Here is a 27550-nt window from a genome sequence, read left to right as displayed (position 1 = left end):
AAAAACAAAAAGTGAGAGTTCCCATCGTGGCACAGTGGTTAACGAATCCGACTAGGAACCATGAGGTTGCGGGTTCGGTCCCTGCCCTTGCTCAGTGGGTTAACGATCCGGTGTTGCCGTGAGCTGTGGTGTAGGTCACAGACGAGGCTCGGATCCCGCGTTGCTGTGGCTCTGGCGTAGGCCGGTGGCTACAGCTCCAATTCAACCCCTAGCCTGGGAACCTCCATATGCCATGGGAGCGGCCCAAAGAATATAGCAAAAAGACAAAAACAAAACAAAACAAAAAAAAACCCCCACAAAAAGTGGACCAATTATCATTAATCAGCCCCAAACCAAGATTAACAGGGAGCTGCCCAGTCACCAGCACCTAGTCACCATCAACCCTCAGTGGCACCTCTCCCTCTCTCATCCCTGGCCTGGACCTTGTGCTCTGCATTCTTTGAGCATGTATTTGTCTCTCTGACTAGATCTAAGTTCACTTAAAAACAAGGGCTGTGTTATATCTTTCCTCATGTTTCCCTAGAAAGAAGGAAAGGATTCCCAACCGAATGCCAACACATCCCAGGCACTGTGCTAAATGCTATCACAGTGTGAAATGGGGGACAGGGGGCTGGGACGTGTATGGTCCCCTGAACGCCAGCTCTGAAAAATCCTGAGTCCCCGAGGTAAGATAAGTCTTCGAAGAACAACTTGAAAACACTACCTTCACAATATATATATCACACAAATTGCACATGTAGATCTCTAAGATTTTTCTTCAGTGGTCTACATTATGTATCAAATATATTTACCAACTACGCAGTTAAATACAACTATGCAGTTAAATACAACTGATACTGATATGACCAGCCAATATCTCTAAGGTGACCTTCAATTAACTCAATTGTAAAAATGACAAGAAAATATGAATAGAGAGTTAAAATAAAATGAAACATAGAATTTTATATGTGTTTGTAACCCACAGTTTCAGAAGTGACTTAAGGTAAGATTTCCTTTGTTCAGTGAAAACTATCAGCAACATCATATTAGGGGAAAACAGTAGATTCAAACATACTCTTTTGAAAAGGTACCTTTTTTCTCTCCCATAACTTCTTTAGGTTCACTAGCTTTTTTTCCATTTTTTCCATTTGGGAAGTATTTTTCAAATCCTGTTAGAAGAAGAAAAAAAAAATGCACATCCTCAAACTCACATCCATCAGGTTTTGTGTATGTGCATTCTTTGTTTTTAAAGCAGCTGATTCATCATTAAAAAGCGTAAGCTGAAAGTGTAACATTGCTTGTGTAGGAGTAAATCAGAGTCTAGGTAATACAGAAGAACAGAGAAAGAAGCCTCAGTGGCATGCCAAGTTCACTTTCGACAAAGGTACCATATTCGGCAGTGACACAGAGCCCCCCAGGAGGTGGGGTGAGTTACAAGAGGAGGCAGGAGTTAGGAATCAACCACAACACACCACTGCCCCTGCTCCTTAAACGCCTGCTGACAGCGAGTCTTTGTAACAAGAATGTCGACCATTATGGCCACAGCAAAGTGTTTACCTTTTGGAGGCCGAGAACAGAATCTTTGGTAAGCAGCGATTACATCTGTCAGAAGAGAATTTCTGCTGGTTTTTGCTTGAGTTGTAGCATATCGATAAAGCTGCAACACAACATATAAATAGAAGCATGAAGGGTATATCAAGATAAGAATTAAAAGAGCCCCACTTCCTAATGTCACAAAGTGGATGAGACCTCTCTCCCTTCAACAGGCAGTTACAGACTAGCACAGAAGGGCCCTCGAAGGGAGGACTAGGGTGGTCCAGCCCTGCCATGCTAGTCCAGCAGGAACTAAGAGACATAAAAGACGACCCAGAGCAAGAGCACTTCAAATCATATCCAATGAAGAGCTGCAGCCTACCTACAATTCTCTACCACCATCTGTTCACTTAACCCGCAGCATTCAAAAGGTAAATTCTGACACGGGATGCCTGCTGTCTCACCTGCAGGGTCTATCACACTGCAAGGTCATTTACCTGAAATTACAGAACAGTGCTGCTTGTGGACACAATGCTAAACTAATCTTAGTGCAAAGATAAGAAAGTTATGGTCCAATGTTTGCTAAAGATATTTAATATATTGTTACCCAGACAAATCCTTTTATCGATACATCTCTGCTTCAAATACGTTGCTAAAAATTGTTTGTAAATACTGTCCAGGTAAAATCAGAGTATAATGTGAACAAACAGAACGAGCTTCCTATTAAATTTTTAGCTGCACAATTAAAATCAATCTATGGCAAGGTTCACTGAGGGGATACATCCAAACCTGGCAGTGAAAAAGTTCAAGTAACCCTACCCATTTGCAAAGTGAAAATTACCACCATTTTTTAGGAGGACAAGCTTTTACATACAGGTGAGAATGTTTAGAGGTCATCTGTATTAATGTCTCTCATTTACTTCCTTTATGGTCTGATGAGAAAAATAAAACATCACAAACCATATAAAATTCCTTCACATGCACTAGTATGACCATAATCGGATCTGTAGAAACTGGGGCCCCATATCCTGCTGGGGGGTGGGAACCCCTGCAGCCATTCTGGAAAAGCTGGGCACTCTCGAATGTTAATGCAGAGTTACCGCACGACCCAGAAAATCCACTCCTACTCAAGAAAACTGAGAATGTATGTTCATACAAAACCCTGTGCGTGCACATTAACAGCAGCATTATTCATAACAACCAAGAAGCGGAAACAACCGAAATGTTCACCTGCTGACAATAAACAGATAAAATGTGGAATACACTCACGATGGAAGGTGTTTTTTTTTTTTTTTTTTGCTTTTTAGGGCCACATCTGCAGCATATGGAAGTTCTCAGGCTAGAGGTTGAATCAGAGCTGTAGCTGCCAGCCTACACCACAGCCACACCAGATCCGAGCCATGTCTGCAACCTACACCACAGCTCACGGCAACACGGATCCTTAACCCACTGAGCAAGGCCAGCCATTGAACCCATGTCCTCATGGATACTGGCTGGGTTCGCTACCATTGAGCCAAAATGAGAACTCCCTCATCGTAGAATTTTATCTATCTGTAAAAAATGAAAGAAATACTGAAACATGCTACCATGAAACCTTTTTTTTTTTTTTTTTGGTCTTGTCTTTTTAGGGCTGCACCTGAGGAATATGGAGGTTCCCAGGCTAGGGGTCTAATCAGAGCTGTTGCTGCCGGCCTACACCACAGCTCACGGCAATGCCGGATCCTTAACCCACTGAGCAAGGCCAGGGATCGAACCCACAACCCCATGGCTCCTAGTCAGATTCATTTCTGCTGTGCCAAGACAGGGAATGCATGCTGTGAAACCTTGAAAACATTACTCTGTTAAAAAAAAAAAAAAAAGACACAAAAAGCCACATATTACATGATTCCATTTATACGAAATGTCCCAAACAAGCAAATCTATAGAGACTGCAGACTGGTAGTGGCCTGGGGCTGGGGGAGTGTCTGGGGGAGAAACGGGGAGCAACTGCTCATGCTTATAGTGCTTTCTTCTGGGTGATGAAAATGTTCTGAAATTAGACAGTAGTCATGGTTTGCACAGCCTTATGAACATACTAAAAACCAAGGAAAGTGCACTCTAAAACAGTGGATTTTATGATATCTGGATTAAAAAATGACAATTAAAAAAAAAATGAGCTGACTTAACTTCACAGTTAATAGCAACAGAAATCCTGACACCATTCGTAGCCCACAGCAATGCAGCTGAGAATGTGGAGCTTCTGTTGTGTTGGGCCCTCTCCGAAGCCTGGGAATATTCAGCCTATGAAATAACGACTGATAATGGACAGGAGTGTGCCACATGTGAAAAAATATCTTCCAATGTCAAATCCATTAAGGGTGTGGATTAAAATGAACCATTACCCAAGCTGGACAGGAAAACAAGTTACTGAATGTCGGGTCTAGGCCAGGTGCTGCCAAGCAGTGGGGAGTCCACAGGGGGACCAGAACCAGCGAGGAAGTTCCCTTCATGGCTTAGCAGTTAACAAACCCAACTAGGATCCATGAGGTTGCGGGTTTGATTCCTGGCTTCGCTCAGTGGGTTAAGGATTCGGTGTTGCTGTGAGCTGGGGTGTAGGTCACAGATGTGGCTTGGATCCCGAGTTGCTGTGGCTGCAGCATAGGCCGGTAGCTACAGCTCCGGCTGGACCGCTAGCCTTGGAACCTCCATATGCTGTGGGAGTGGTCCTAAAAAGCAAAAAAAAAAAAAAAAAAAAAAAAGGAAAGAAAAAGAAAGAAACTCAGACAAATAAGGAAGAGTCCTGGGAACAAATCCAGTCCAGGATGGAACCACAGGTGCAATGGTACAAAACCTGGAAGGAGAAGGAACAGAGGCAGCACAGAGAAGCACGTGGTTATGTTTAAGAGACCTAGGAATGTCACAAGCAAAGTGACACCTAGCCTGAGATTTGAAGGATCTATAGTTCACCAGCCAAACAGTGTCAGAACTTTATGCATCTGCAATGGGAGAAAAGATCTAGTTCCCAGGGTTACTAGTGTGAGGACCAAGTGCAATGACATATGTAAAAGCACTATTAAAACTGCATGGCGATAACTAGATTTAGATTCTCATTTCCAATTATTCTGAAAGCTATTTGAGAGTAAGTGCTCTTTACTGTCACCACATTAAGCAGTTTCTGTGTTACAATAAAGTACAGAACTGGGTACATGGTATGTACTCCATCAACAGTATTAGTTTGTTGACTAACAAGTCCCCTTATACCTCTAGCAGTAATCCCTGAATTTAATGCTGAGAGAACCACCAAAGAAATTTTTTCCCTCAGCTCTCTATGCTAAAATCATTCAAAGAATAATACATATAAAAGAAATTAACTTTAAATTTAGAGCACCTCGATTTGGAGAACTGGCTTTTCTGTTTGACCATATGAGTACTTTTTAGTTGCTTTATCTTCGGTTTTACTCCTCTGAGAATTACACCTAAGAACAGATACCTCACACATCAAATTCTTTTCCCAAGGAACCTCACTGGAAAAACACTTTTACCAGCCGCACAAACCTAAAGGAAAATGCGTCTTCTCAGAGTCCCTTGTAGGTAGCAGAGTAATGCCCTGGTGTCCCCATCCACATTTTCAGGGAAGTACCAGGGAATATGTGTCTGGGGCCTACAAGAGACTTCCTTACACCTCAGCACCGATTCACCGACACTAGGTGCCATTCGAAAGAAAGGACTTTTAGGTAAGATTCCTCCATAAAAATTTCAAACTCACAAGGCAGATCCCTACCTGCTTACTGCATGTCAATAGTCACTAGGAGGGATTAGAGCAAGGAAAGGCAAAGAAATGGACGCAATGCAATAAACGGGAAAAGGCCTAGAGCATGGCAACTCAGAGTAGGAAAGAGGGGATAAGGAGGCTCCGAGGAGGAAACGTCAGGAATGCAGGTGCTATCACCGCCTTTTTAAAAGTGGAGAGGCTGCAAACACTTCCTCAAGGGCAAATGGAGAGTAAGCCCCCGGCTAGGGTCCTGCCCACCAGCCCCCGCGCCTCCGTATGCGGTCGGGGTCAGCCTGCGCGAGGCGAGATTCGCCACGGGCACAGCCGACGTGGGCTGCACCGCCGGACAGCCCTGCACGGAGGCTAGGGCCTCGCGGTGACAGAGGGGACACCGTTAATGACCCATTACTAGGCATTGGGGTCCTCCGGGCGCCAACCGCAGGCTGCAGTGACGGACACACCCCCCGGGGCGCAGGGCTCCGGCGGGACCGGCTCCCACACGCTCTGTTTCACCGGCCTCCCGGGCCCAGAGCGGACCCGCCGCTCCGAGGCCCTTCTCCACCCGGGCCCGGTGACCTTGACGCCCGGCGCCGGGCCGGAAGCGGGTTGCGGGCCGGAAGCGGACCGGGGGCGCGGAACTCACCGTCTGCAGGCAGAGCCGTTCGGTGGGTCCCGCGCGGCCGCCAGGCACGAGCGGCGGGGGCAGCCCGCGGGGCCGGCAAGCACCGCGGCCCCACAGCAGCAGGCAGCGGTGCGCCATGGCCGCCGGCGCGCCTCTCGGGCCCAGGCGCGGACTGGAAAGCAGCCTCGATGGCCCGTCAGGATCCGAACGGAGGCCACGGGAGGGTTCGCCCGCGACCCCACACTCTCCTGACGTCCTTTCGGGCCCCGGCGCGCTGACGTCAGCCGTACCGCGGCGTGCTCTAGGGCCCAGGGCCGTGGCTCCACCCCCGCAGCGTCCGGGACAGGCCGGAGGCGGGGTCTAAAGGAGGTGCTCAGACGGTGGTGGGCGGGGAAGGAGGCGGGGCCTAAAGGAAAAAGGGCGGAGGGCCCGTGCAGCGCAGCGGGCGGAGCTGGAGGCGGGGCCTAAGGGCGGAGCCTGGGGCAGGTGGGACACTTGCAGTAACGCCGCGCGCGCTGGAGCCCCGAGGCTCGCAGAGGCTGCTGAGGCCCCCACAGGTGGCCCCTTCCTTCAGGTGAGGCGTCCTGGACCCTTTGGGCGTCTCTCTCTAGGTAAGACCCTCATGGAGTGTGTTCTTGAGGGTGTGTTCAGTGGCGCCTTCTCCGCAGCAGCACCGCGGTCGGCTCTGTCAGCTGTGCGGTCCGTTTCTGGACGATGACCCTTCCTGGACAGGACAGGTGCGCCTGCCGAGGGCAGGGGCGGAGGGCTAGAGCAGACTGGGGGACGCGTCTGGGCGGCGGCGGGATGACCCGCCTGGCCAGAGGCCGGGTCCTCATCACCTCCGGGGCACAGCGGGAGAGCGCCGGCCAGGCGGGTTCTGAGGGCGCGGGGATGGCGCGGGAACGTCTCTGGATCTTGCTTCCCTTATGCGCCTCCCTGGGGCGGGGGAGTTTTGCTCCATTTTTGGTCTTTTTTTCTTTTTCCTTTTTTCCTGTGGCTATGGAAGTTGCCTGTCCCGGGAACGAACCCTCACACCTGCCGCAACTTCGGAATTCTTAATGAGCTGCTCCACAGCAGGCATTCGCCTTTTGGTTTCTCCGCTCTGCCTGGGCGTCGGGTGCTTGGTGGGCACTGTTCTGGTTAATTCTGTTGTAATGAGGGCATAGCGAGCAAATGTTACTTCTCTACTTCCCGCCTTTCTTTGTCTCTGGGACCCTTTGGGAGCAGGATGTAGGTTTCCTCACATGCTCATGCCTCCCTTCTCTCCTCATTTCTGGCTAACTGCCTGCTTTAACATTTCCCCCTTCCCCAAGGAGTCTGGACCCTTAAATTTTTTAAAAAATCAAAGAGTCCGTGGTCTGTTTTCTGTAGCGGCTTTAAGATGGAGCAGGGGCTTTGTCCCTATGTGTGGACAACTGCGTGTGGGGTCCAGACCATCTTGCCATCTGTCAGAGATCAGGGTCTTGGGGTCACTGACAGTGGCAGAGATGGAGAGTAGTGAATATTAGGAGGTTGCAGCCCTGTCCAGTGGATGTTGATAATGCCCATCTTCATGGCGGGACGGGTTGAAATCCCTGGCCTACCATTATCTACAGGTGAAACTGTTGTAATCTAGAAGAAACAAGCTTAAAAAGCAGGTTTAAAAGGCAGAGAGCAAAAATCAGTACAAGTATTATTGTGTCAGAGGTCCAAGTAGAGGTAGAAACCAGATTATGTTTGGTAATACTTCTCTGACTTGGTCAGTGTGGAGTCAACGCTGGGGTTACCTTTCGCAAAAAACCGTGAAGCCATTAAGCCTGTTCATGTATCTTTTGTATGTCTTCTTCCACCTGGCCAGTGGTGTTAATACAGGTGCAACATGTTTTCTTAATTATGGCAGTACCGCTCCCTGCTCAGCTAGGAGGTAGCCCAAGGTCAGACCATTATCCATCACCACACTTGTTAGGGAGTTGAGGAAGGTGGAAAGTGCATTCCCTATGGTTCTGGCTGGAGTAGACAGAGTATCTGACAAGTCACAAAGCATCACCTCCTGGCAGGCAAAGCCTCCTCATGGAGCCACCAAGCCAGTGGCAACTCCAATTCCTGCCAGGACGAGGCCAACTGCATGCCTGAGCCAGGGATGAGAAATGGAAATATTATATACGGATATTCTCACAGGAGCTAAAAAGACAAGGGTACAGGAGTCTATGGTTAATCTTTTATGTATGCATTGGTAGCCCGTGGCTCAGAGGGAACTCACATAGTTGGCACCCTGCAGCCGTTTTTTCGGGTGGCTGCAGATAATGAGATATCCCCTCAGAGCACAAGGCCGCACCTGGGATCTGTTTGCCTGAAGAAGCTGGCTCTGCCAGGTGAGGTTGGGGTCTGCTGAGTAGGTATAGCTGGGGCTAAGTGGCCTTGCTTGGATCCCTTCCTTGGGCAGCTGGGTCTTATTTGAGGGAAGAGGCAGTCACAGCATATTTTGTGGAGGAGGTGGAATGCCCCCTTTTCAGTTTCCAAGACAGGGGTAAGTCGTGGACTCCTAGGATGCCAAGAATGCCAGACATAACCAATGGGTGAAATTCTAGGTCCCATCTAGCTCTATTAAGTTCCCTTTAGGTGTCCCCCAGTTGTATTTAATAGGGGTATCTTCGAATAGACCTTTAACATATGGGTTGTGTCTTGTCCCTGAAGATGGCTATAGGATTGTACAGTCTTAAAAGTTTGAGTATATGGTCCCCATGGGTTTAAAAAAAAAAAGGCAGGGTGCTTTCCCAGTCGTGTTAACATGTATGACTGAGGACAGGTTAAAGTTGGTCCAATTGACCTTGAAGAGAAGCCCTTCTATGGGTGGTTCCCAAGACCAGTGCTACTGGTTAAGGGTGTTGGCCAAGGCTGGGTAGAAGATGGGGCACCTTGGGGCTCCATGGGGTGTGGTGAGCAGACCCAGCAGTTAGTAAGTTTTATTTTCCCTATGGAGTTGCCATTCCATCCCCCTTGTGCGAACACCCAAGGGAAAGGGAGAGATGTCGTGAGAATAATGACTCCATGGTGGTGGCAGTGAACTAGGAGTGAACGGTCCTCTTTAAACCCAGCGTGGACAAAGGAATTTCTTTCCTGGCAGGGGGAGGTTGACCAAACTGGTGAAATGTAAGAGAATAATAGCAAAAATGGCCAGTCCAACACACATTACTTCTGCTAATGATGTGTGTATATATTTAACTTTGGTCTTGTTGATTTTTAAATAGGAGTCTCAGGTCTATCTGGAGGTGTCTTCCTGTTCATAGCCAGGGTCCTGTGTAAACTCAAGAGGAACAGGCTTGATGCAGGACAGGTGGACTCACCTGTTGATCCCTTGTAATTTAACTGCAGTAGGGGGCTGAGAAGGACCTGGTTAACTCCTTCCCACTTGGGCAGTAATTGATCAGAGGGGACCATTCTCTCCGTGTTTTTAGGAAGAAAAAATCTCCCAGCTAAACCTGAAAGGGGTCAGTTTTCTGGCTAGGGGCCAGCAAAACCTGATTTCTGTACTCTGAAATTGCTTTTTTGGACTTGTCCCAGATTAATTAGGTACTTAATAAGCTTACTAGTTTCAGTATCCACCAAAACGTCCAAGGACAAACAGGGCCTACCCTACCTACAGTCATTTCAAAGAGGCTGAGTCTTAGCCCTGTTTTAGGTGCCACTTTGATTCTCAGAAATGCTAGGGGTAAAAAGCTGTGTCAGGATTGTTTTTAAAGTTTGGCCCTTTCAGAGTTCCTGTCGTGGCTCAGCAGAAACAAATCTGACTAGTATCCATGAGGATGCAAATTTCGATCCCTGGCCTCATTCATCACGTTGTGAACTGTGGTGTAGGTTGCAGATGCAGCTCAGATACTGTGTTGCTATGGCTCTGGTGTCGGCCAGCAGCTACAGCTTCAATTTGACCCCTATCTTAGGAACTTCCGTATGCCTCAGGTGTGGCTCTAAAAAGATTAAAAAAAAAAAAAAAAAAAAAAAAAAAGCTTGGCCCTTTCTACCTTTCCTGATGACTGAGGCCTCCAGGCAATGTGGGGGTGGGAGCAAATGCCTAGGGCCGTATAGATTTGTCGTAACCCTAGCTGCAAAAGAGGGACCTTTTCACTTTGTAAAGACCATAGAAGTCTGAACTGAGTAATTATTTCTTTTCATAATGCCTTTATTATTACCTCCTGAGCTCTCTCTTGTTCTTTTTTTTTTTTTTTTTTTTTTTTTGTCTTTTGTCTTTTTGTTGTTGTTGTTGTTGTTGCTATTTCTTGGGCCGATCCCACGGCACATGGAGGTTCCCAGGCTAGGGGTCTAATCGGAGCTGTAGCCACCGGCCTACGCCAGAGCCACAGCAACGCGGGATCCGAGCCGCGTCTGCAACCTACACCACAGCTCATGGCAACACCGGATCGTCAACCCACTGAGTAAGGGAAGGGACCGAACCCGCAACCTCATGGTTCCTAGTCCGATTCGTTAACCACTGCGCCACGACGGGAACTCCTCTCTCTTGTTCTTGTTGGAAAGGTTTCTGCTCATCCAGTAAAGTGTCAAGAAAGACTGTGAGGTATTTATATCCTTGAGCAGACAGCATCTAGGTAAAGCCTATTTGCCACTGCTCCCCTAGGTAGATTCCTGTTCTTTGGACTGGCTGGGGGAGATGTGGAGGCCTTAGTTCCCCACCTAAGTAACGTATATTGCAGACTGTTGTAACCTCTAGGATAGTCTGAGAAAGGCCTATGCCAAAGACGACTTTTATTATAGTAACATATATTGCAGACGGTTGTAACCTCTAGGATAGTCTGAGAAAGGCCTATGCCAAAGACGACTTTTTCCCCCAGGCTAATCCAAGCATCCCTCCCCAGATGAGAGAATCATGGGGTGATTTTAAAGTTTTCCATTGTAATGCTCTGGGCAGCATTATTGTTTGTTCCTTAATCCACCAGCCATCAGGGCCCTTTTGGTACCCCCTACTTCTAACCCACTCTAGCTCCTTGATTATGTCCTGGGATGGCAAAAGATGGCTGAGGGTTCATATATGAGAGAGTAAGGTGGCTTGAGTTGAAGGGGTTTTAAGAGCTATACCCTTACTGTCTTGTTGGCCAAGTTGTTTTCTTTTATTATATTTGAGTTGCCTTTCTCATGTCCTTTGCAGTGGATAACTGCCACCTCCTTAGGGTCTTGTGCAGCCTCTAGGAGTTCTAAAAATCTCCAGGCAGTGCTGGATTGAGGAGCCCCATGCAGTCAGGAGTCCCCTGTGCTTCCAAATGTCAGCATGTGCATGTAACACCAAAAATGCATACTTTAAATTTGTATAGGAGTTCCCATTGTTGCTCAGCAGTAACATACCCAACTAGTATCCATGAGGATGTGGGTTCCATCCCTGGTCTTGCTCAGTGGTTTAAGGATCCGGCGTTGCCTTGAGCTATGGTGTAGGTTGAGACATGGCTCAGATCCTGTGTTGCTGTGGCTGTGGTGTAGGCTGGCAGCTGCAGCTCCAATTCGACCCCTAGCCTGGGAACTCCTATATGCCACTGGGTGCAGCCCTAAAAGGACAAAGAAATTTTTTATAGATATCGATCCTCTTGTCTTTTCCTAGCCTTGAAGCTTGAGCTAGGGCTGTCAGCTTGGCTTTTTGTGCCAAGGTTTGAGGTGGCATGGCACCAGCTTCTGTGATCTTATGTAGATCTACTATGGCATCCTGCCTTCCTGGCGCTGACTTGTATGTAGCTACTTCCATCAGTGAACCAGACAGCATCAGAGTTCCCAAGGGGCTGGTCCCTAAGGTCAGGTCTGCTAGAGTACACCTGTTCAATGGTCTCATTGCAAGAATGAGATTTCTCTGGGCTTTCTGTTGGCATAAGGATGTCTGGATTTAGGGTCTGAAATACCTACAGGTCACTTTGGGAGAGTCAAGAAGTAGGGCCTGATATTTTCTAAGGTGGCCTCTAGTCAGCCTTTTCTGTCCCTTAATTTCTAATACTTCTGCACCTGCTGTGGGATCAGTACCTCTAGCAGTTGACTCATGATGAGTGTTGTGGTTTCTTGAACCAGTAGGGCTGCGGCTGCTGTGGCTCTCAGGCAGCCTGGCCATTCTGAGGCCACTGGGTCCAACTGCAGGGAAAGAGATGCTACTGGCCAGAGGATTGGTCCTACCTTTTGGGTGAGTATTCCCACAGCTCTTCCTAGTTTTTCTGAGGTAAACAGAGTTAAGGGCTTATTTAGATCTGGGATCCCTAGGGCTGGGGCACTAACGAGGGTATTCTTAATTTGGTCAAATGCCCTTCGTAAATTGCCTGTCCCCTCTAGAGATTCTGTGTCCATTCCCTTTGAGGCCTTGTATAATAGTTTTGCCATGAAACCAAACCCAGTGATCCAGATCCTACAAAATCTGGCCTTTCCTAAGAAGGTTCTGAGCTGGTTCTTCGTATGCGGTAGTTGTAAGTGAAGGATTGCCTCTTTAGTGGGTCATAAGGGCATGCTTTCCTGGGCTTAGAATATGTCCAAGGTAGATCACTCTCTGGGAGGAAATTTGGACTTTCTGTGGAGCCTAAGAAATTGAGGGCCTGTACAGTGTTTTGGTCTTAAGCTTCCTTTGAGAAGTTGCAGATAAGCAAGTCATTTACATATTGTAATATCCCTGTCTCTAATTTTAGTTCTCTAAGTTCCTTTGCTAGGGCATTGCCAAACAGGTGCAGGCTGTCCCAGAAGCCCTAAGGAAGGACAGCCCTGGTGTATTTTGGGGTTATACTGGTGTCTGGTTCAGTCTCTTCAAAAGCAAACAGATATTGAGAATCGAGGTGAAGAGGGCATGTTTAGGGTCAAGGACTATTAAACCAGGCTGTATCCTCAGGGACCTGAGTAAGTATTGTGTATGGATTGGGAACAATGAGATGAAGAGGAATCACAGCTTCATTAATGTTTTGAAGATCTTGGACCATTCTGCATTCTCCATTTGGTTTGAAGACAGGTAGGGTTGGGGAATTACAAGGAGATTGGTGTGGTACTAAAAGCCAATATTTGATGATTTTTTTTTTTTTCTTTTTAGGGCCTCACTTGTGGCATATGGAAATTCCCAGGCTAGGGATCGAATCAGAGCTGCAGCTGCCTACACTACAGCAATGCCAGATCCGAACTGCATCTGCAACCTGTACCACAGCTCACAGCCATGCCAGATTGCTAACCCACTGAGTGAGGCCAGGCACTGAACCCACATCCTCATGGATACTAGTCTGATTCGTTTCTGCTGCACCACAGTGGGAACCTCCTTGATGAATTTTGAGATCTGGGTTTGGAGGCCTCATTGAGCCTCTGGTATTATAGGGTATTATTGCATGAAAGGGAAGTTATTAGCCTCCTTTATGGTGTTTTTCATAGGAATAGCAAACTTTGCCCATCCTGAGATTCCCTGATCCCAGACCTGTGAATCTATGAGTTTTTAATTTTGGAGGAATATTTTGGTCTGAACTGTCCATGTCTTGTATAATGCATAATCCAGCCCAAAATAGGCCTTGGTTTTGGTTTTCAGGGAGAGTCAGAGTTGCCCACCAAGGCTGAGAGAAAGTCTCTTCCCAATAATGGGCTAGGGCATTCAGCCTCAGAAACTTGGGAGTTATGAGTCTTTCCCCAAGTGCAAGTTGGGTGGAAAAAAGAAGCTTTGGCTTTCCTTCTATCCCAACAATATAGCAGGTTTCAGGGACAAGAGGCCCAGTGTGAGATGTCAGGACAGAGCAAGTGTCCACTATAAACTTGACAAACGTACCTGACATGTCAGCACTCGCCCCTAGTTCCTCCTGTCTTTTCAGGAGCTTGGGAGGTCCCAGATCCCATCAATCAACCACTGCCATGATGGAGCTGGGAGCATTCCCTTCTCCAGTGGCCCATCTTCTCACAGAGTGGGTATGGCATCTTGGATGAAGCCGGGATCTGTTTCCTGGGCATTTATTGCTCCATTTTTCGGGACTTCTTTACCCGGCAGGGATCTTCTGGGAGTACCTTTGGGGTGACAAGGAGGTGGGTTAGGTCCTGCCACGACGGCTTACTGAAGGTCCCTTTTTTTTTTAGATTTTTTATTAAAGTTCAGTTGATTTACATTGTTGTGCCAATTTGTGCTGTAAGCAAAGTGACTCAGTCATACATATATATGTATATACATTCTTTTTTTTGTATATTACTTTCCATCATGGTTTATCCTAGGAGATTGGATATAGTTCCCTGTGTTATACAGTAGGACCTTGTTGGGTTTTTTTTGTTTGTTTGTTTGTTTGTTTTGTTTGTTTTTTTTGCCATTTCTTGGGCCGCTCCTGCAGCACATGGAGGTTCCCGGGCTAGGGGTCGAATCGGAGCTGTAGCTGCCAGCCTACGCCAGAACCACAGCAACGCAGGATGCAAGCCTCGTCTGCGACCTACACCACAGCTCACGGCAACGCTGGAACCTTGACCCACTGAGCAAGGGCAGGGATCGAACCCGCAACCTCATGGTTCCTAGTCGGATTTGTTAACCACTGCGCCACGACGGGAACTCCAGGACCTTGTTGTTTATCCATTCTAAATGTAATGGTTGGCATCTACTAACCCATAACTCCCAGTCCATCCCTTACCCTCCCCCCTTGGCAATGACAAGTCTGTTCTCTGTCTGTAAGCCTATTTCTGTTTCATAAATAGGTTCATTTGTGCCATATTTTAGATTCTAGATATAAGTGATATCATATAGTATTTGTCCTTCTCTTTCTGGATTAATTCACTTAGAATGATAATCTCTAGTTGCATCCATGTTGCTGCAAATGGCTCTTTTTATGGCTGAGTAATATTCCACTGCATACAGGTACCACATCTTCTTAATGCATTCATCTGTTGATAGACATTTAGGTTGTTTCCATGTCTTGGCTATTGTGAATAGTGCTCCTGTGAATATAGGCGCTCATGTATCTTTTTGAATCATAGTTTTGTCCCAGTAATATGCGCAGAATTGGGGTTGCTAGAGCATACGGTAATTCTATTTTTAGTTTTCTGAGGTAACCTCCATACTGTTTTCCATAATGGTTGTATCAGTTTACATTCCCACCAATAGTTTAAGAGAGTGGCATTTGATTTGCATTTGCATTCTCTAATAATTAACAATGCTGACCATCTTTTCATGTTGCCTACTGCCCATCTGTATGTCTTCTTTGGCAAAATGTCTATTTAAGTCTTCTGCCTATTTTTCAGCTGGTTTTGTTTTTTTGTTGCTGTGTTGTATGAGTTTGGCTTTTTGTTGTTGAGTTGAATGAGTTGTTTGTATATTTTGGAGATTAAGCCCTTGTTGGGTGTAATATTTTTTATGTGTTGTTGAATTCAGTTTGCTAAAATTTTGTTGAGAATTTTTTCAAATTCTCAACAAAATTCATTAAAAGTAATTGACCTATAGTTTTCTTTTTTGGTGGTATCTTTGGTTTTGGTATTAGGGTGATGGTGGCTTCATAGAATATCTTTGGAAATGTTCCTTTTTTGATCTTTTGGAAGAGTTTAAGAAGGATGGGTATAAGTTCTTTTTATGTTTGGTCTTGGACTTTTGTTTATAGGAAGTTTTTTAAATTACATATTTAATTTCATTTCTAGTGATTGGTCTGTTCAAATGATCTGTTTCTTCTCGAATACAGTTTTGGTGAGATGTATGTTTCTAGAAAGTTGTCCATTTCTTCTGATTGTCAAATTTGCTGGCATATAATTGTTTGTAGTATTCTCTTTGAGTTTTTTTGTTTTGTTTTTTTTTAATATTTTTTTTTTATTTTCCCACTGTACAGCAAGGGGGTCAGGTTATCCTTACATGTATACATTACAATTACATTTTTTCCCCCTGAGTTTTTTTGTATTAATGCAGTATTTGTTGAGATTTCTCCTTTTCCATTTTTTTCTTTCTTTATTTGGGTTCTCTTTTCTTCTTGGTGAGCCTAGCCAAAGGCTTGTCAATTTTGTTTACCCTTTCAAAGAACCAGCTCTTGGTTTTACTGATTTTTTTTCCTATTGTTTTTTAAATCTCTATTTTATTTATTTTCTTTCTGATCTTTATGATTTCCTTCTGCTGCCTTTAGGTTTTGTTTTTTCATCCTTTTTCTAATTTTTTTAGGTGGTAGGTTAAGCTGTTGATTTGAGATTTTTTTTTGTTTTTTGAGGAAGACCTATATTTCTATAAACTTCCCTCTTAGAACTGCTTTTGTGGCATCACATAGTTTTTTTTGTTTTTGTTTTTGTTTTGGTCTTTTTAGGGCCACACTTGCAGCATATGGAGGCTCCCAGGCTAGGGGTCGAATTGGAGCTGTAGCTGCTGGCCAATGCCAGATCCAAGCTGCATCTGTGAGCTACACCACAGCTCACTGAGCAAGGCCAGGGATCTAACCTGAATCCTCATGGATGCTAGTCAGATTCGTTTCCACTGAGCCATGGGAACTCCCCATAGATTTTTAATGGTTGTGTTTTCATTATCATTTGTCTTGAGGTATTTTTTAATTTCTCTTTTGATTCCTCATTGACCCATTGGTTTTTTAGTAGCATGTTGTTTAGTTTCCATGTAGTCAGTTTTTTCTCATTTCTTTTCCTGTGGTTAATTTCTAATTTCATGCCATTGTGGTCAGAGAGATGCTTGGAATAATTTCTATATTCTTAAATTTGTTGAGGTTAGTTTTGTGCTTTAGTATTGGTCAGTCTTTGAGAGTGTTCCACATGCATTTGAAAAGAATGTATATTATGATTTTTTTAAATGTAATGTCCTAAAAATATTAAGTCTGACTTTTCTATTGTGTCATTTAGGATCACTGTTACCTTACTGATTTTCTATCTAGAGGATCTGTCCATTGATGTGAGTGGGGTGTTAAAATCTCTTACTCTTATTGTATTCCCATCAATTTCTCCTTTTATGTCTGTTAGTATTTGTTGTATGTATTTGGGCGATCCTGTATTAGCAAGTGTAATATCCTCTCCTTGAATTGATCCTCTTATCATTAAACAGTGTCCTTCTTTGTCTCCCTTCCTTCCTTCCTTCGCCACGTGTGTGGTATATGGATGTTCCCAGGATAGGGGTCAAATTGGAGCTACAGCTACCAGCCTATGCCACAGCCACAGCAATACCAGATCCAAGCTGCATCTGTGACAGATACCACAGCTTGCAGCAATGCTGGATCCCTAACCCAATGAGTGAGGCCAGGGATCGAACCTGTGTTCTCATGGATACTAGTGGGGTTCATTTTTGCTGAGCCACAGTGGGAACTCCCTTCTTTGTCTTTATGGCCTTCATTTTGAAGTGTATTTTGTCTGCTATGAGTATGGCAACTCCCACTTTCCTGTCATTTCCATTCTCATGAACTGTCTTTTTCCATCCCCTCACTTTCAATTTATAGGTGTCTATTTCCCTAAGGTGAGTCTCTTGTAGGCAGCATGTTGTAGGCTTTTTGTTTTTTTAATCCAGTCTGTCACTCTATGTCTCTTGATTGGAGCATTCAGACCATTGATGTTTAAGGTAATTATTAATAAATACATATTTATTGCCATTTTAAACCTTGTTTTCCAGTTAGTTCTATGTTTCTCCTTTGTTCCTTTTCTGTTTTTTTGGTTGGATGGTTTACTTTTATGCTTGTGTACTCTTCTTTTTAGTTTTTATGAATGTATTGTTTGGTTTTGATTTGTGGTTGCCCTGTTTTTCAAGTAGTTATCCCCTTCCTATATCTGCATGTTTCAGCCTGATAAGTCCTATAGGCTCACACACATACTGAAAAAAAAAAAGTCAGAATTTCTTTGTTTCCCCACAATTTATAATTTTGACATCTTTTTTACATCTTTGTGTTTATCCTTTTGTTATTCTTTGTGTTTATTGTTGCTTTTACAAATAGGTGTTTGTTTTTTTTTCCTTTTAGATTTATATACTGGCTTAAGTGGTTACTTTCCAGTTTTGATTTCCTCCCCCATATCTTCCTTCTTCTTTCCTATTTAGAGGAGACCTTTCAGTATTTCTTTTAGAATGGGTTTAGTATTGCTGTATTCTTTTAGCTTTTGTTTGTTGGTGAAATTCTTTATTTCTCCTTCTATCTTAAATCATAATCTTGATGTGTAGAGTATTCTAGCTTGCAAATTTTTCTCTTTTAGAACTTTGAATATATCTTACCACTCTCTTCTGGCCTGTAGTGTTTTTTAATAGAGAAATCAGTTGATAACCTTATGGGGGTTCCCTTGTAATTAATTCCTTGTTTTTCTCTTGCTGTCTTTAGAATCCTCTCCTTATCTTTTACTTTTGCCATTTTTATTATGTCTTGATGTAGGTCTGCTTGGGTTCGTCTTGTTTGGGACTCTCTCTTTGATTCTTGTATCTATTTCCTTTGTCAGATTTGGAAAATTTTCAGCCATAATTTCTTCAAATACATTTTCAATCCCTTTTCTCTCTTTTCCCCCTCTTTCTGGGATAAAGGCATAGATTGGCATGCTTTATATTATCCTATAGATCTCTTTCATTGCTTTTCTTTTTTTTTTTTTCTTTCATTTGGCTTTCTGTCTGCTGTCCTGATGGGGGTGATTTCTATTATTATATCTTCAAAGTCATTTCCTCTGCATTATTCATTCTGCTGTTCAGTGCCTTTAGCTCAGCTTTCGTCTCAGCAAATGGGTTTTCTAACTTTTCTTGGCTCCTCCTTATAGTGTCTAGTTCCTTTTTAAAGTAATATGCATTAATGTTAATAGCCATTCTTAATTCCTTCAGTATTTTCATTGCCTTCTTTTTGAACTCAGGGACTCTTAGACTGCAGAGATCTGTTTGCCTGTTTTCTCCTTCAGGAGGATTCTCCTGTTTTTTGGTTTTTAAACTGGGAATGGTTCTTCATTTTGTTTATATTTTTCTTACTCTGGGAGTTTAGGGGAAACAGTTATCTACTGCTGTCTTGGATGGCTCTTTATATGTGGGAGCATCCATGGGTAGTTTATGTGGGTTTACTCTCTTTTTGGCATAAGGGCTGCTTTTGGTTTGGGTGCTTGCTGTCTCTTTCTTCAGTGTATGCAGGCCATCATTCCCTTGATGAGGGGCTGCAGGTGCATGGCCTACATGTGATTCGAAGGAGATGGAGGCAATGGATGGTACCTGGTTGTAGGGCCCTTGGCCTTGGCAGTGACCCTCAGGGAGGTGGGGGTCACCTAGGGCCCTTTGGCCATGGCAACGGCAGGGTGTCTGTTCCCGGGGAGGTGGGGGCCGATGGGCAGTGCTCACTTGCAGGGCCCTCCCCGGAATGACTCCTGGGGTGACTGGGGTGGCACACGATGCTTGGTCAAGGGACCCTGAGTGGTGGTGGGCCATGCCCGCCTCTGGAGTCTGAGGTAGCTGTGGCAGTTTCCACCTTCCCCTCTGTAGCACCTACCACCTGAGAGCCCGCATGCACAGAGAAAGAAGTTGCTATGGCTGTTCCCCTGCTCCACACTCCCCAACAATGGCACTTTGCTTTCCTGGTGGCCCGGGTCTCCTCTGCACACTGCTCCCTAGCCACCGCATGCTGTCTTACACAGCCGACCCTCCAAAGCCTGAACCTCAGCGCCCAGCCCCCACTGAGTGTCAGGTTGGGGTATGCCAGGTGGTGGTACCAGTTGTCTGTGAGGCTCTGTTTCTGCTTTGCCCTCCTTAGACAGGCTGCTGTGCTTTTCTTTGAGGCTCCCCCTTTGCCTAGCTGATCTCCCCACCAGTCAGGGGGCCTCCCAGGGTGTGGGATCCTTTCCTCTGTCATAGTTCCCTCTCAGGAGTGCTGGTCCCATCCTGATTCCTTTTGTTCTCATCCCTCCCTCTCTCTCTCTTTCCCTTTTGTTCCACCCAGTTATGTGCCCTTTTTGGTGGTCTGAGGTCTTCTGCCAGCATTCAGTAGATGTTCTGTAAGAATCATTCTAAGTGTAGATTTTTTTCTTTTTGATGTGTTTGTAGGGAGAAGGTGAGCTCCACATTGTATTCCTTTACCACCTTCATCCCGGGTCCTAAAAATCTTAAAAGCAGCCAGAGAAAGAAAACATATAGGGGAGTTCCCGTCGTGGCGCAGTGGTTAACGAATCTGACTAGGAACCATGAGGTTGCAGGTTCGATCCCTGCCCTTGCTCAGTGGGTTAATGATCTGGCGTTGCCGTGAGCTGTGGTGTAGGTTGCAGACGCGGCTCGGATCCTGCGTTGTTGTGGCTCTGGTGTAGGCTGGCGGCTGCAGCTCCGATTAGACCCCTAGCCTGGGAACCTCCCATATGCCTCAGGAGCAGCCCAAGAAATGGCAAAAAAGACAAAAAAAAAAAAAAAAAAAGAAAACATATGCATATAGGAACAAAGATAAGGATGACAGCTTGTGGGAAACAATAAAAGCCAGAAAACTGGAAATTCTCCTATGGTGCAGCAGGTTAGGGACCTTGCTTAGTCACTGCGGCAGCTTGGGTCACTGCTGTGGCACAGGTTCAGTTCCTGGCCCAGGAACTTAGATGTGCCCAGGTGCAGCCCCCCCACACCCAAAAAAGCCAGAAGACAGTAGGACATCTTTAAAGTATTATTTTCATTGTCAACTGAGAATTCTTTAGTGAAAACATCTTTAAGAAACAAAGGTAAAATAAAGAATTTTGCAGACATACAGTAGCTGAAAGAATCACAGGAAGTTCTACTAAAAGAAATGATAAGAGTTCCTGTTGTGGCTCAGTGGGTTAAGAACCCAGCTAGTACCCATGAGGATGCAGGTTTGATCCCTGGCCTCATTCAGTGGGTTAAGGATCTGGCACTGCCACAAGCTGTGGTATATTTCTCAGATGTGGCTTGGATCTAGTGTTGCTATGACACAGGCCGGCAGCTGCAGCTCCAATTCAACCCCTAGCCTAAGAACCTCCATATACTATAGGTAGAGCCATAAAAAGACAAAAATAAAAGAAAGAAATCATAGAAGCCCTTTGAGCAGAAAGAAAGGTGATCCCAGACAGAAATCAAGATCTACACCAAAGAAGGAAGAGCACTGGGAAGGGTAACCAATTGGGCAAACACTTTCTTATTATTTAAATCTCCTTAAAATATATTCTACTGTTACTTATTTACATAGGGGTAAAATGTATGACAACAAGGAGTTCCCACTATGGCATAGTGGCTTAAGGATCTGGCATTGTCCCTGAAGTGGCTCCAGTTACTGCTGAGGCACAGGTTTGATCCTCGGCCCAGCACAGTGGGTTAAGGCGCTGGTGTTGCTGCAGGTGTGCCATAGGTCACAGCTGTGGCTTGGATTCAATCCCTGGCCTGAAAACTTCCATATGTTGCAGGTGCAGCCAAAAAAAAAAAAAAAAAAAGTATGACAACAGAAACAGAAAAGCCAGCAAGTGAAAAAATGGACGTATAGTTTTGTAAGGTTTTTGTGATATATGTTGAGAGGTATTTATTATGCCACAGTATTATACTGTGAAAAGTTAAAGGTGTTATTGTAAAACCTAAAATAACCACTAAAACAACACAACAGAATTGTAGCTAAAAAGTCAACAGAGCACATGGAATGGAATAATAAAGAATACTATATAAGAAGAAAAAAAAAAAAGGATGAGGAGTTCCTGTAGTGGCGCAGTGGAAACGAATCCGACTAGGAACCATGAGGTTGCGGGTTCGATCCCTGGCCTCACTCAGTGGGTTAAGGATCCGGTGTTTCCGTGAGCTGTGGTATAGGTCGCAGATGAGGCTCAGATCTGATGTTGCTGTGGTGTAGGCCAGCAGCTGTAGCTCTGATTCGGCCCCAAGCCTGGGAACTTCATATGCTGCAGGTGTGGCCTTAAAAAGCAAAAATTAAAAATAAAAAAAGAGGTGAATTTATCAAGAAAACATAACAACATCACAATCTAAACAGTTTTGCATCCACTACAAGAATATTAAAATGTATGGAGAAAAAACTGATCAAAGTGCAACTTCAAAATTTTATTTAGGGCTGCATCCTCAGCATATGGAAGTTTCCAGGCTAGGGGTCGAATTGGAGCTGCAGCTGCTGGCCTACGCCACAGCCACAGCAACACCAGATCCAAGATGCTTCTGAGACCTACACAGCAGGTCTCGGCAACACCGGATCCTTAACCGACTGAGCAAGGCCAGGGATCAAACCTGTGTCCTCATGGATACTAGTTGGGTTCATTACTGCTGAGCCACAATGGGAACTCCCCAACTTCAAATTATATTTGGAGTTTTTAAATCCTTTTTTCAGTAACTGATAGAACAGTTTGAAGAAACTCAGTATACAGAACACTTGAACAGTATGATCAACCAACTTGACCTATTTCACATTTGCAGAAGGCCGCCCACAACACAGAATACACGTTATTTTCCAGTGTATATGGACATATATCAAGATAAGCCATATCCAGGGAAATAAAATTAAAAGGAATAAAATCATACAAAGTATTTTCTCTGACATAGTGGAATTAAGTTGGAAATCAATATCAGGAAAATACTTGGAAATTTAATAATGTACTTTTAAATAACCCATGAGTCAAATAAGAAATGAAAAGGGAAGTTATAAAGTATTTCATACTGAAAGAAAATTAAAGAACATCAAATCCTGTGAGATAAAGCTAGAGCAGTAGTTAGATGGATTTTATCGCACTAGGTGCTTGTATTAGAAAAGAAAAAATTATCAGATCAATGACCTCAGCTTCTACCTTAAAAAACTAGACAAAGAAGAGGAAATAAGATCCAAGAAGAAAGAAAGAACAAGATTAGAGTGAAAAATCAATGAAACCTGGTGTTCCCATTGTGGCTCAGCAGTAACGAACCTGACTAGTATCTTTGAGGATGTGGGTTCGATCCCTGGCCTCGCTCAGTGGGTTAAGGATCTGGCATTGCTGTGAGCTGTGGTGTAGGTTGCAGATGTGGCTTGGATTCAACCCTAGCCTAAAAACTTCCATATGTTGCAGGTTTGGCCCTAAAAAAAAAAAAAAAAACAATGAAACAGAAAAATGAAAAGAGAGGGAGAGGGAAAGGGGGAATGAGAATGAATGAAACCAAAAGCTTTGAGAACATCAATAGCTAGACTGATAAGGAAAAAAGAAAGAGGACACAAATTGCCAGTATCAAGTATGAGAGAGTTGATATCACTTGACATTCTACATACATTTAAATGATAAATGGCATTTTATGAACAACTCTGGGCCAATAACTTTGACTACTTAAATGAACTTAACAAATTCCTTATAAGATACAAGTTGCCAAAACTCACTTTTCAGATAATCTAAAAAACCCTATCTCTATGAAAGAAATTGAACCTGTAGTTTAAAACCTTTCCCCAAAGAACACTCCTGGCTTGGATGGCTTATCTGAGAAATTCTACCAAACATTTAAGGAAGAAATAATACCAGTTCTACAGAAAATTCAAGTGAGGAAATACATCTCAATTCTTACTATGAAACCAATATTATCCTGCTATCAAAACTAAAGACATTAGTAAAAGAAAAAACTACAAACTAATATATCTCATGAACATACATGCAAAAATTCCTAACCAAATTTTAACACATTAAGCCCAACTTTAGAGAGATCATTCTATTTCATGACCAAGTGGAATTTATCATAGCAATGAAGATTCAAAAATCAGCAGTGTAATTCATCACAGTAATAGATTAAAACATAAAAATGGTGTCATCTGAACAGGTGTGGAACAAAAACATTGATAAAATCCAACATCTATTCCTGACTAAAAAAAAAAAAAAAAAAAAAACCTCTCAGCAAACTAGGATTATAAGGAAACTTTCCCAAACTGATTTTTTTAAAAATGATGAAAAACTTAGAACTATCATGATACTTAATAGTGAAAGACTGAATGTTTTCCCCCTAAGATTCAGGGCAAAGAAAGAATGTCCACTCCTACCACTTGTATCACAGTTTTTAAGGCAGATTGGAAAGGAAGGCATAAAACTATCTTTATGCATGGCTGACATAATCATCTATGTAGAAAATCTGATGAAATTTCCATAAAAGCTATTGGAATAGTTGAGGTTAGTGGGGTTGCAGTATATAATATCAATATGAAAAAAATCATTTGTACCCCTATATACTACCAACAATTGAAAGTTGAAATTTAAAAACAATTCCACTTATCAAAAATATACATGAAAAGGGATAAATCTGACAAGATACGTGAAAGACTTTATTATGTGTTCCTGCAATATTCATATTTGAAACCCCAACCTCCAGTGTGACTGTATTTGGAGATAATGCAATATCCCTTATTAATATACATGAAAAATCCTCAACAAAACATTAGAAACCAAAGCCAACATCATATTTGAAGGACTATACATCATGACCAAGTGGGATTTATCTCAGAATGTCAGGTTAAATGGAACAGAATAGAGAATCCAGAAATAAACCCTGACACCTATGGTCAATTAATCTTTGACAAGGGAGGCAAGAACATAAAATGGGAAAAGGAAAGTCTATTCAGCAAGCATTGCTGGGAAACCTGGACAGCTGCATGCAAAGCAATGAAACTAGAACACACCCTCACACCATGCACAAAAATAAACTCCAAATGGCTGAAAGACTTAAATATACGACAGGACACCATCAAACTCCTAGAAGAAAACATAGGCAAAACACTCTCTGACATCAACATCATGAATATTTTCTCAGGTCAGTCTCCCAAAGCAATAGAAATTAGAGCAAAAAAAAACCCATGGGACCTCATCAAACTGAAAAGCTTTTGCACAGCAAAGGAAACCCAAAAGAAAACAAAAAGACAACTTACAGAATGGGAGAAAATAGTTTCAAATGATGCAACCGACAAGGGCTTAATCTCTAGAATATATAAGCAACTTATACAACTCAACAGCAAAAAAACCAATCAATCAATGGAAAAATGGGCAAAAGACCTGAATAGACATTTCTCCAAAGAAGATATACAGATGGCCAACAAACACATGAAAAAATGCTCAACATCGCTGATTATAAGAGAAATGCAAATCAAAACTACCATGAGATACCACCTCACACCAGTCAGAATGGCCATCATTAATAAATCCACAAATAACAAGTGCTGGAGGGGCTGTGGAGAAAAGGGAACCGTCCTGCACTGCTGGTGGGAATGTAAACTGGTACAGCCACTATGGAGAACAGTTTGGAGATACCTTAGAAATCTATACATAGAACTTCCATATGACCCTGCAATCCCACTCTTGGGCATCTATCCGGACAAAACTCTACTTAAAAGAGACATATGCACCCGCATGTTCATTGCAGCAGTATTCACAATAGCCAGGACATGGAAACAACCCAAATGTCCATCGACTGAGGATTGGATTCGGAAGAGGTGGTATATATACACAATGGAATACTACTCAGCCATAAAAAAGGATGACACAATGCCATTTGCAGCAACATGGATGGAACTAGAGAATCTCATACTGAGTGAAATGAGCCAGAAAGACAAAGACAAATACCATATGATATCACTTATAACTGGAATCTAATATCCAGCACAAATGAACATCTCAGAAAAGAAAATCATGGACTTGGAGATGAGACTTGTGGTTGCCTGATGGGAGGGGGAGGGAGTGGGAGGGATCGGGAGCTTGGGCTTATCAGACACAACTTAGAATAGATTTACAAGGAGATCCTGCTGAATAGCATTGAGAACTATGTCTAGATACTCATGTCGCAACAGAAGAAAGGGTGGGGGAAAAAACTGTAACTGCAATGTATACATCTAAGGATGACCTGACCCCCTTGCTGTACAGTGGGAAAAAAAAAAAAAAAAAAAAAAGAATGTCAGGTTAGTTCAACATAAGAAAGTCAGTTAGCGTAATACATCATGTTAATAGAACGATCTTTTAAAAATCATATGATCAAAAAAAAAAATCTTTGGCATTCCCATCGTGGTACAGTGGAAACAAATCCAAGTGGGAACCATGAGGTTGCGGGTTCGGTCCCTGGCCTTGCTCAGTGGGTTAAGGATCCAGTGTTGCCGTGAGCTGTGGTGTAGGTCACAGATGAGGCTTGGATCTGGTGTTACTGTGGCTGTGGTGTAGGCCAGCAGCTACAGCTCTGATTAGACCCCTAGCCTGGGAACCTCCATATGCTGCCATAGGTGTGGCCCTAAAAAGACAAGAAAAATAAATAACCATATGATCATCTCAACTGATACAGAAAAGGCATTGGATGAAATCCAGCACCATTTCATGAGAGAAAACACTTGAAATACTAGGAAAGGTAACTTCTTAAACATAATCAAGGACGCTTCTGAAAAACCCACAGCTAACTTCTTCAGTGGCGAGAAACAAATCTTTCCAAGATCAAGACCAAGACAAGGCTGCCCACATTTACCACTACTATTTAACACTGTACTGGAAGTTCTAGTCAGATCAATTAGTCAAAAAGAAATATTAGGCATCTATTGGAAAGGAAAAAGTAAAACTATGTGTATCCACAGATGACATGATACTAATTATAGAAAATCATAATCCTTTGAAAGTCAGTAGAACAAATAAAGTCAGCAAAGCTGAGGATACAAGATTAAAACACAAAATCCGTGAACAGCTCCGATTCGAACCCCTAGCTCCATATGCTGTGGGAGCGGCCCAAGAAATGGCAAAAAGACAATAATAATAATAAATATTTAACAAGCATTACTCTGCTAGGAAATCGACCTCTGCATGGATGCTGGCACATGTGTACATATGTATGTTAATAATAATGTTCACTGTGGCATCTGAAATACAAATAAATTGGAAGCATTCTAACTGACTGGGTTAGAAACTGTTGCACTTATTTTTAGGGCCGCACCTGCAGCCTATGGAGGTTCCCAAGCCAGGGGTAGATTTGGAGCTGTAGCTGCCAGCCTATGCCACAGTCACAGCTACACAGGATCCGAGCAGCATCTGCGACCTACACCACAGCTCACAGCAATGCCAGATCCTTAACCCACTGAGCGGGGCCAGGGATCTAACCCGTAACCTCATGGTTCCTAGTTGGATTCATTTCTGCTGTACTACGATAACTCCTATACTTCAGAATAACATAGAATACTTACGAAGGTGATTAATGAATGGGGTGGAACTATATGTTATTAACATATAAAAGTATATGTTAACCATAAAAGCAAAGTGTATAAAATATGATTTCATTCATGTGAAAACATACTTTAAATGCTTGTAAATACATGTAAACCATATGGACACATACACAGCACATTGAAATAATACCAGTATGCAGTGAGAATGATGGATTTTACTTTGTTTTGTAACTTTATGCTCTCCTGTACTGATGAAAACATATTATCCTGAACTTTTTATATATAAGTTAATTTTTCTTGATTATAAAATTAATATGTATGATTATATGATAGTTGGAAAATTTAATATTCTTAAATTTTATGTTACTTGAATAGGTAATATATTCACATGGTTCAAAAAAATATGAAATGTTCACACTAAGAAGTCTCAGATGATCCAAGCCACCCTCTTTAAGTAATCACCTTTATTAGTCTTGTATATTTGATCAGCCATCTCCTAGACCCCGACAAACACTAATCACCTTTATGTCTTTATGGAGTTGCCTATTATGGACATTCTATGTAAATAAATTCATTTACTCCTGTAACTGGCTTCTTTCACTAAACATAATGCTTTCAAGATTCATCATGTTGTAGCATATATCAGTACTTTATTTCTTTTTATGGCCAAGTAATAAGCAATTGCAAGGATAC

General features: G+C 43.3%; 2 protein-coding genes across 14 annotated transcripts in view; one reads left to right on the top strand and one right to left on the bottom strand.

Annotated features, from left to right (window-relative positions):
- Positions 1-6175, bottom strand: part of AFG3L2 (AFG3 like matrix AAA peptidase subunit 2) — a 33688-nt gene extending 27513 nt beyond the window's left edge. The window contains 3 exon segments of the mRNA XM_021096024.1: positions 1071-1148; positions 1537-1636; positions 5907-6175. Coding sequence (XP_020951683.1) covers positions 1071-1148; positions 1537-1636; positions 5907-6023 — 295 coding nt within the window. The 5' untranslated portion in view covers positions 6024-6175.
- PRELID3A (PRELI domain containing 3A) overlaps positions 6273-27550 on the top strand; it is a 60664-nt gene continuing 39386 nt past the window's right edge. For all 13 annotated transcript variants that reach the window (XR_002344989.1, XM_021096038.1, XM_021096041.1 and 10 more), the window contains exon 1: positions 6273-6496. The gene's annotated coding sequence lies outside the window, so the exon portion shown is untranslated. The remainder of the gene's footprint in view (positions 6497-27550) is intronic.

This window comes from Sus scrofa, chromosome 6 (genome assembly GCF_000003025.6).
Source record: "Sus scrofa isolate TJ Tabasco breed Duroc chromosome 6, Sscrofa11.1, whole genome shotgun sequence".
NCBI lineage: Eukaryota > Metazoa > Chordata > Mammalia > Artiodactyla > Suidae > Sus > Sus scrofa.
The sequence above is the reverse complement of the archived record's forward strand: the minus strand, read 5'-3'. Positions and strand labels throughout refer to the sequence as shown.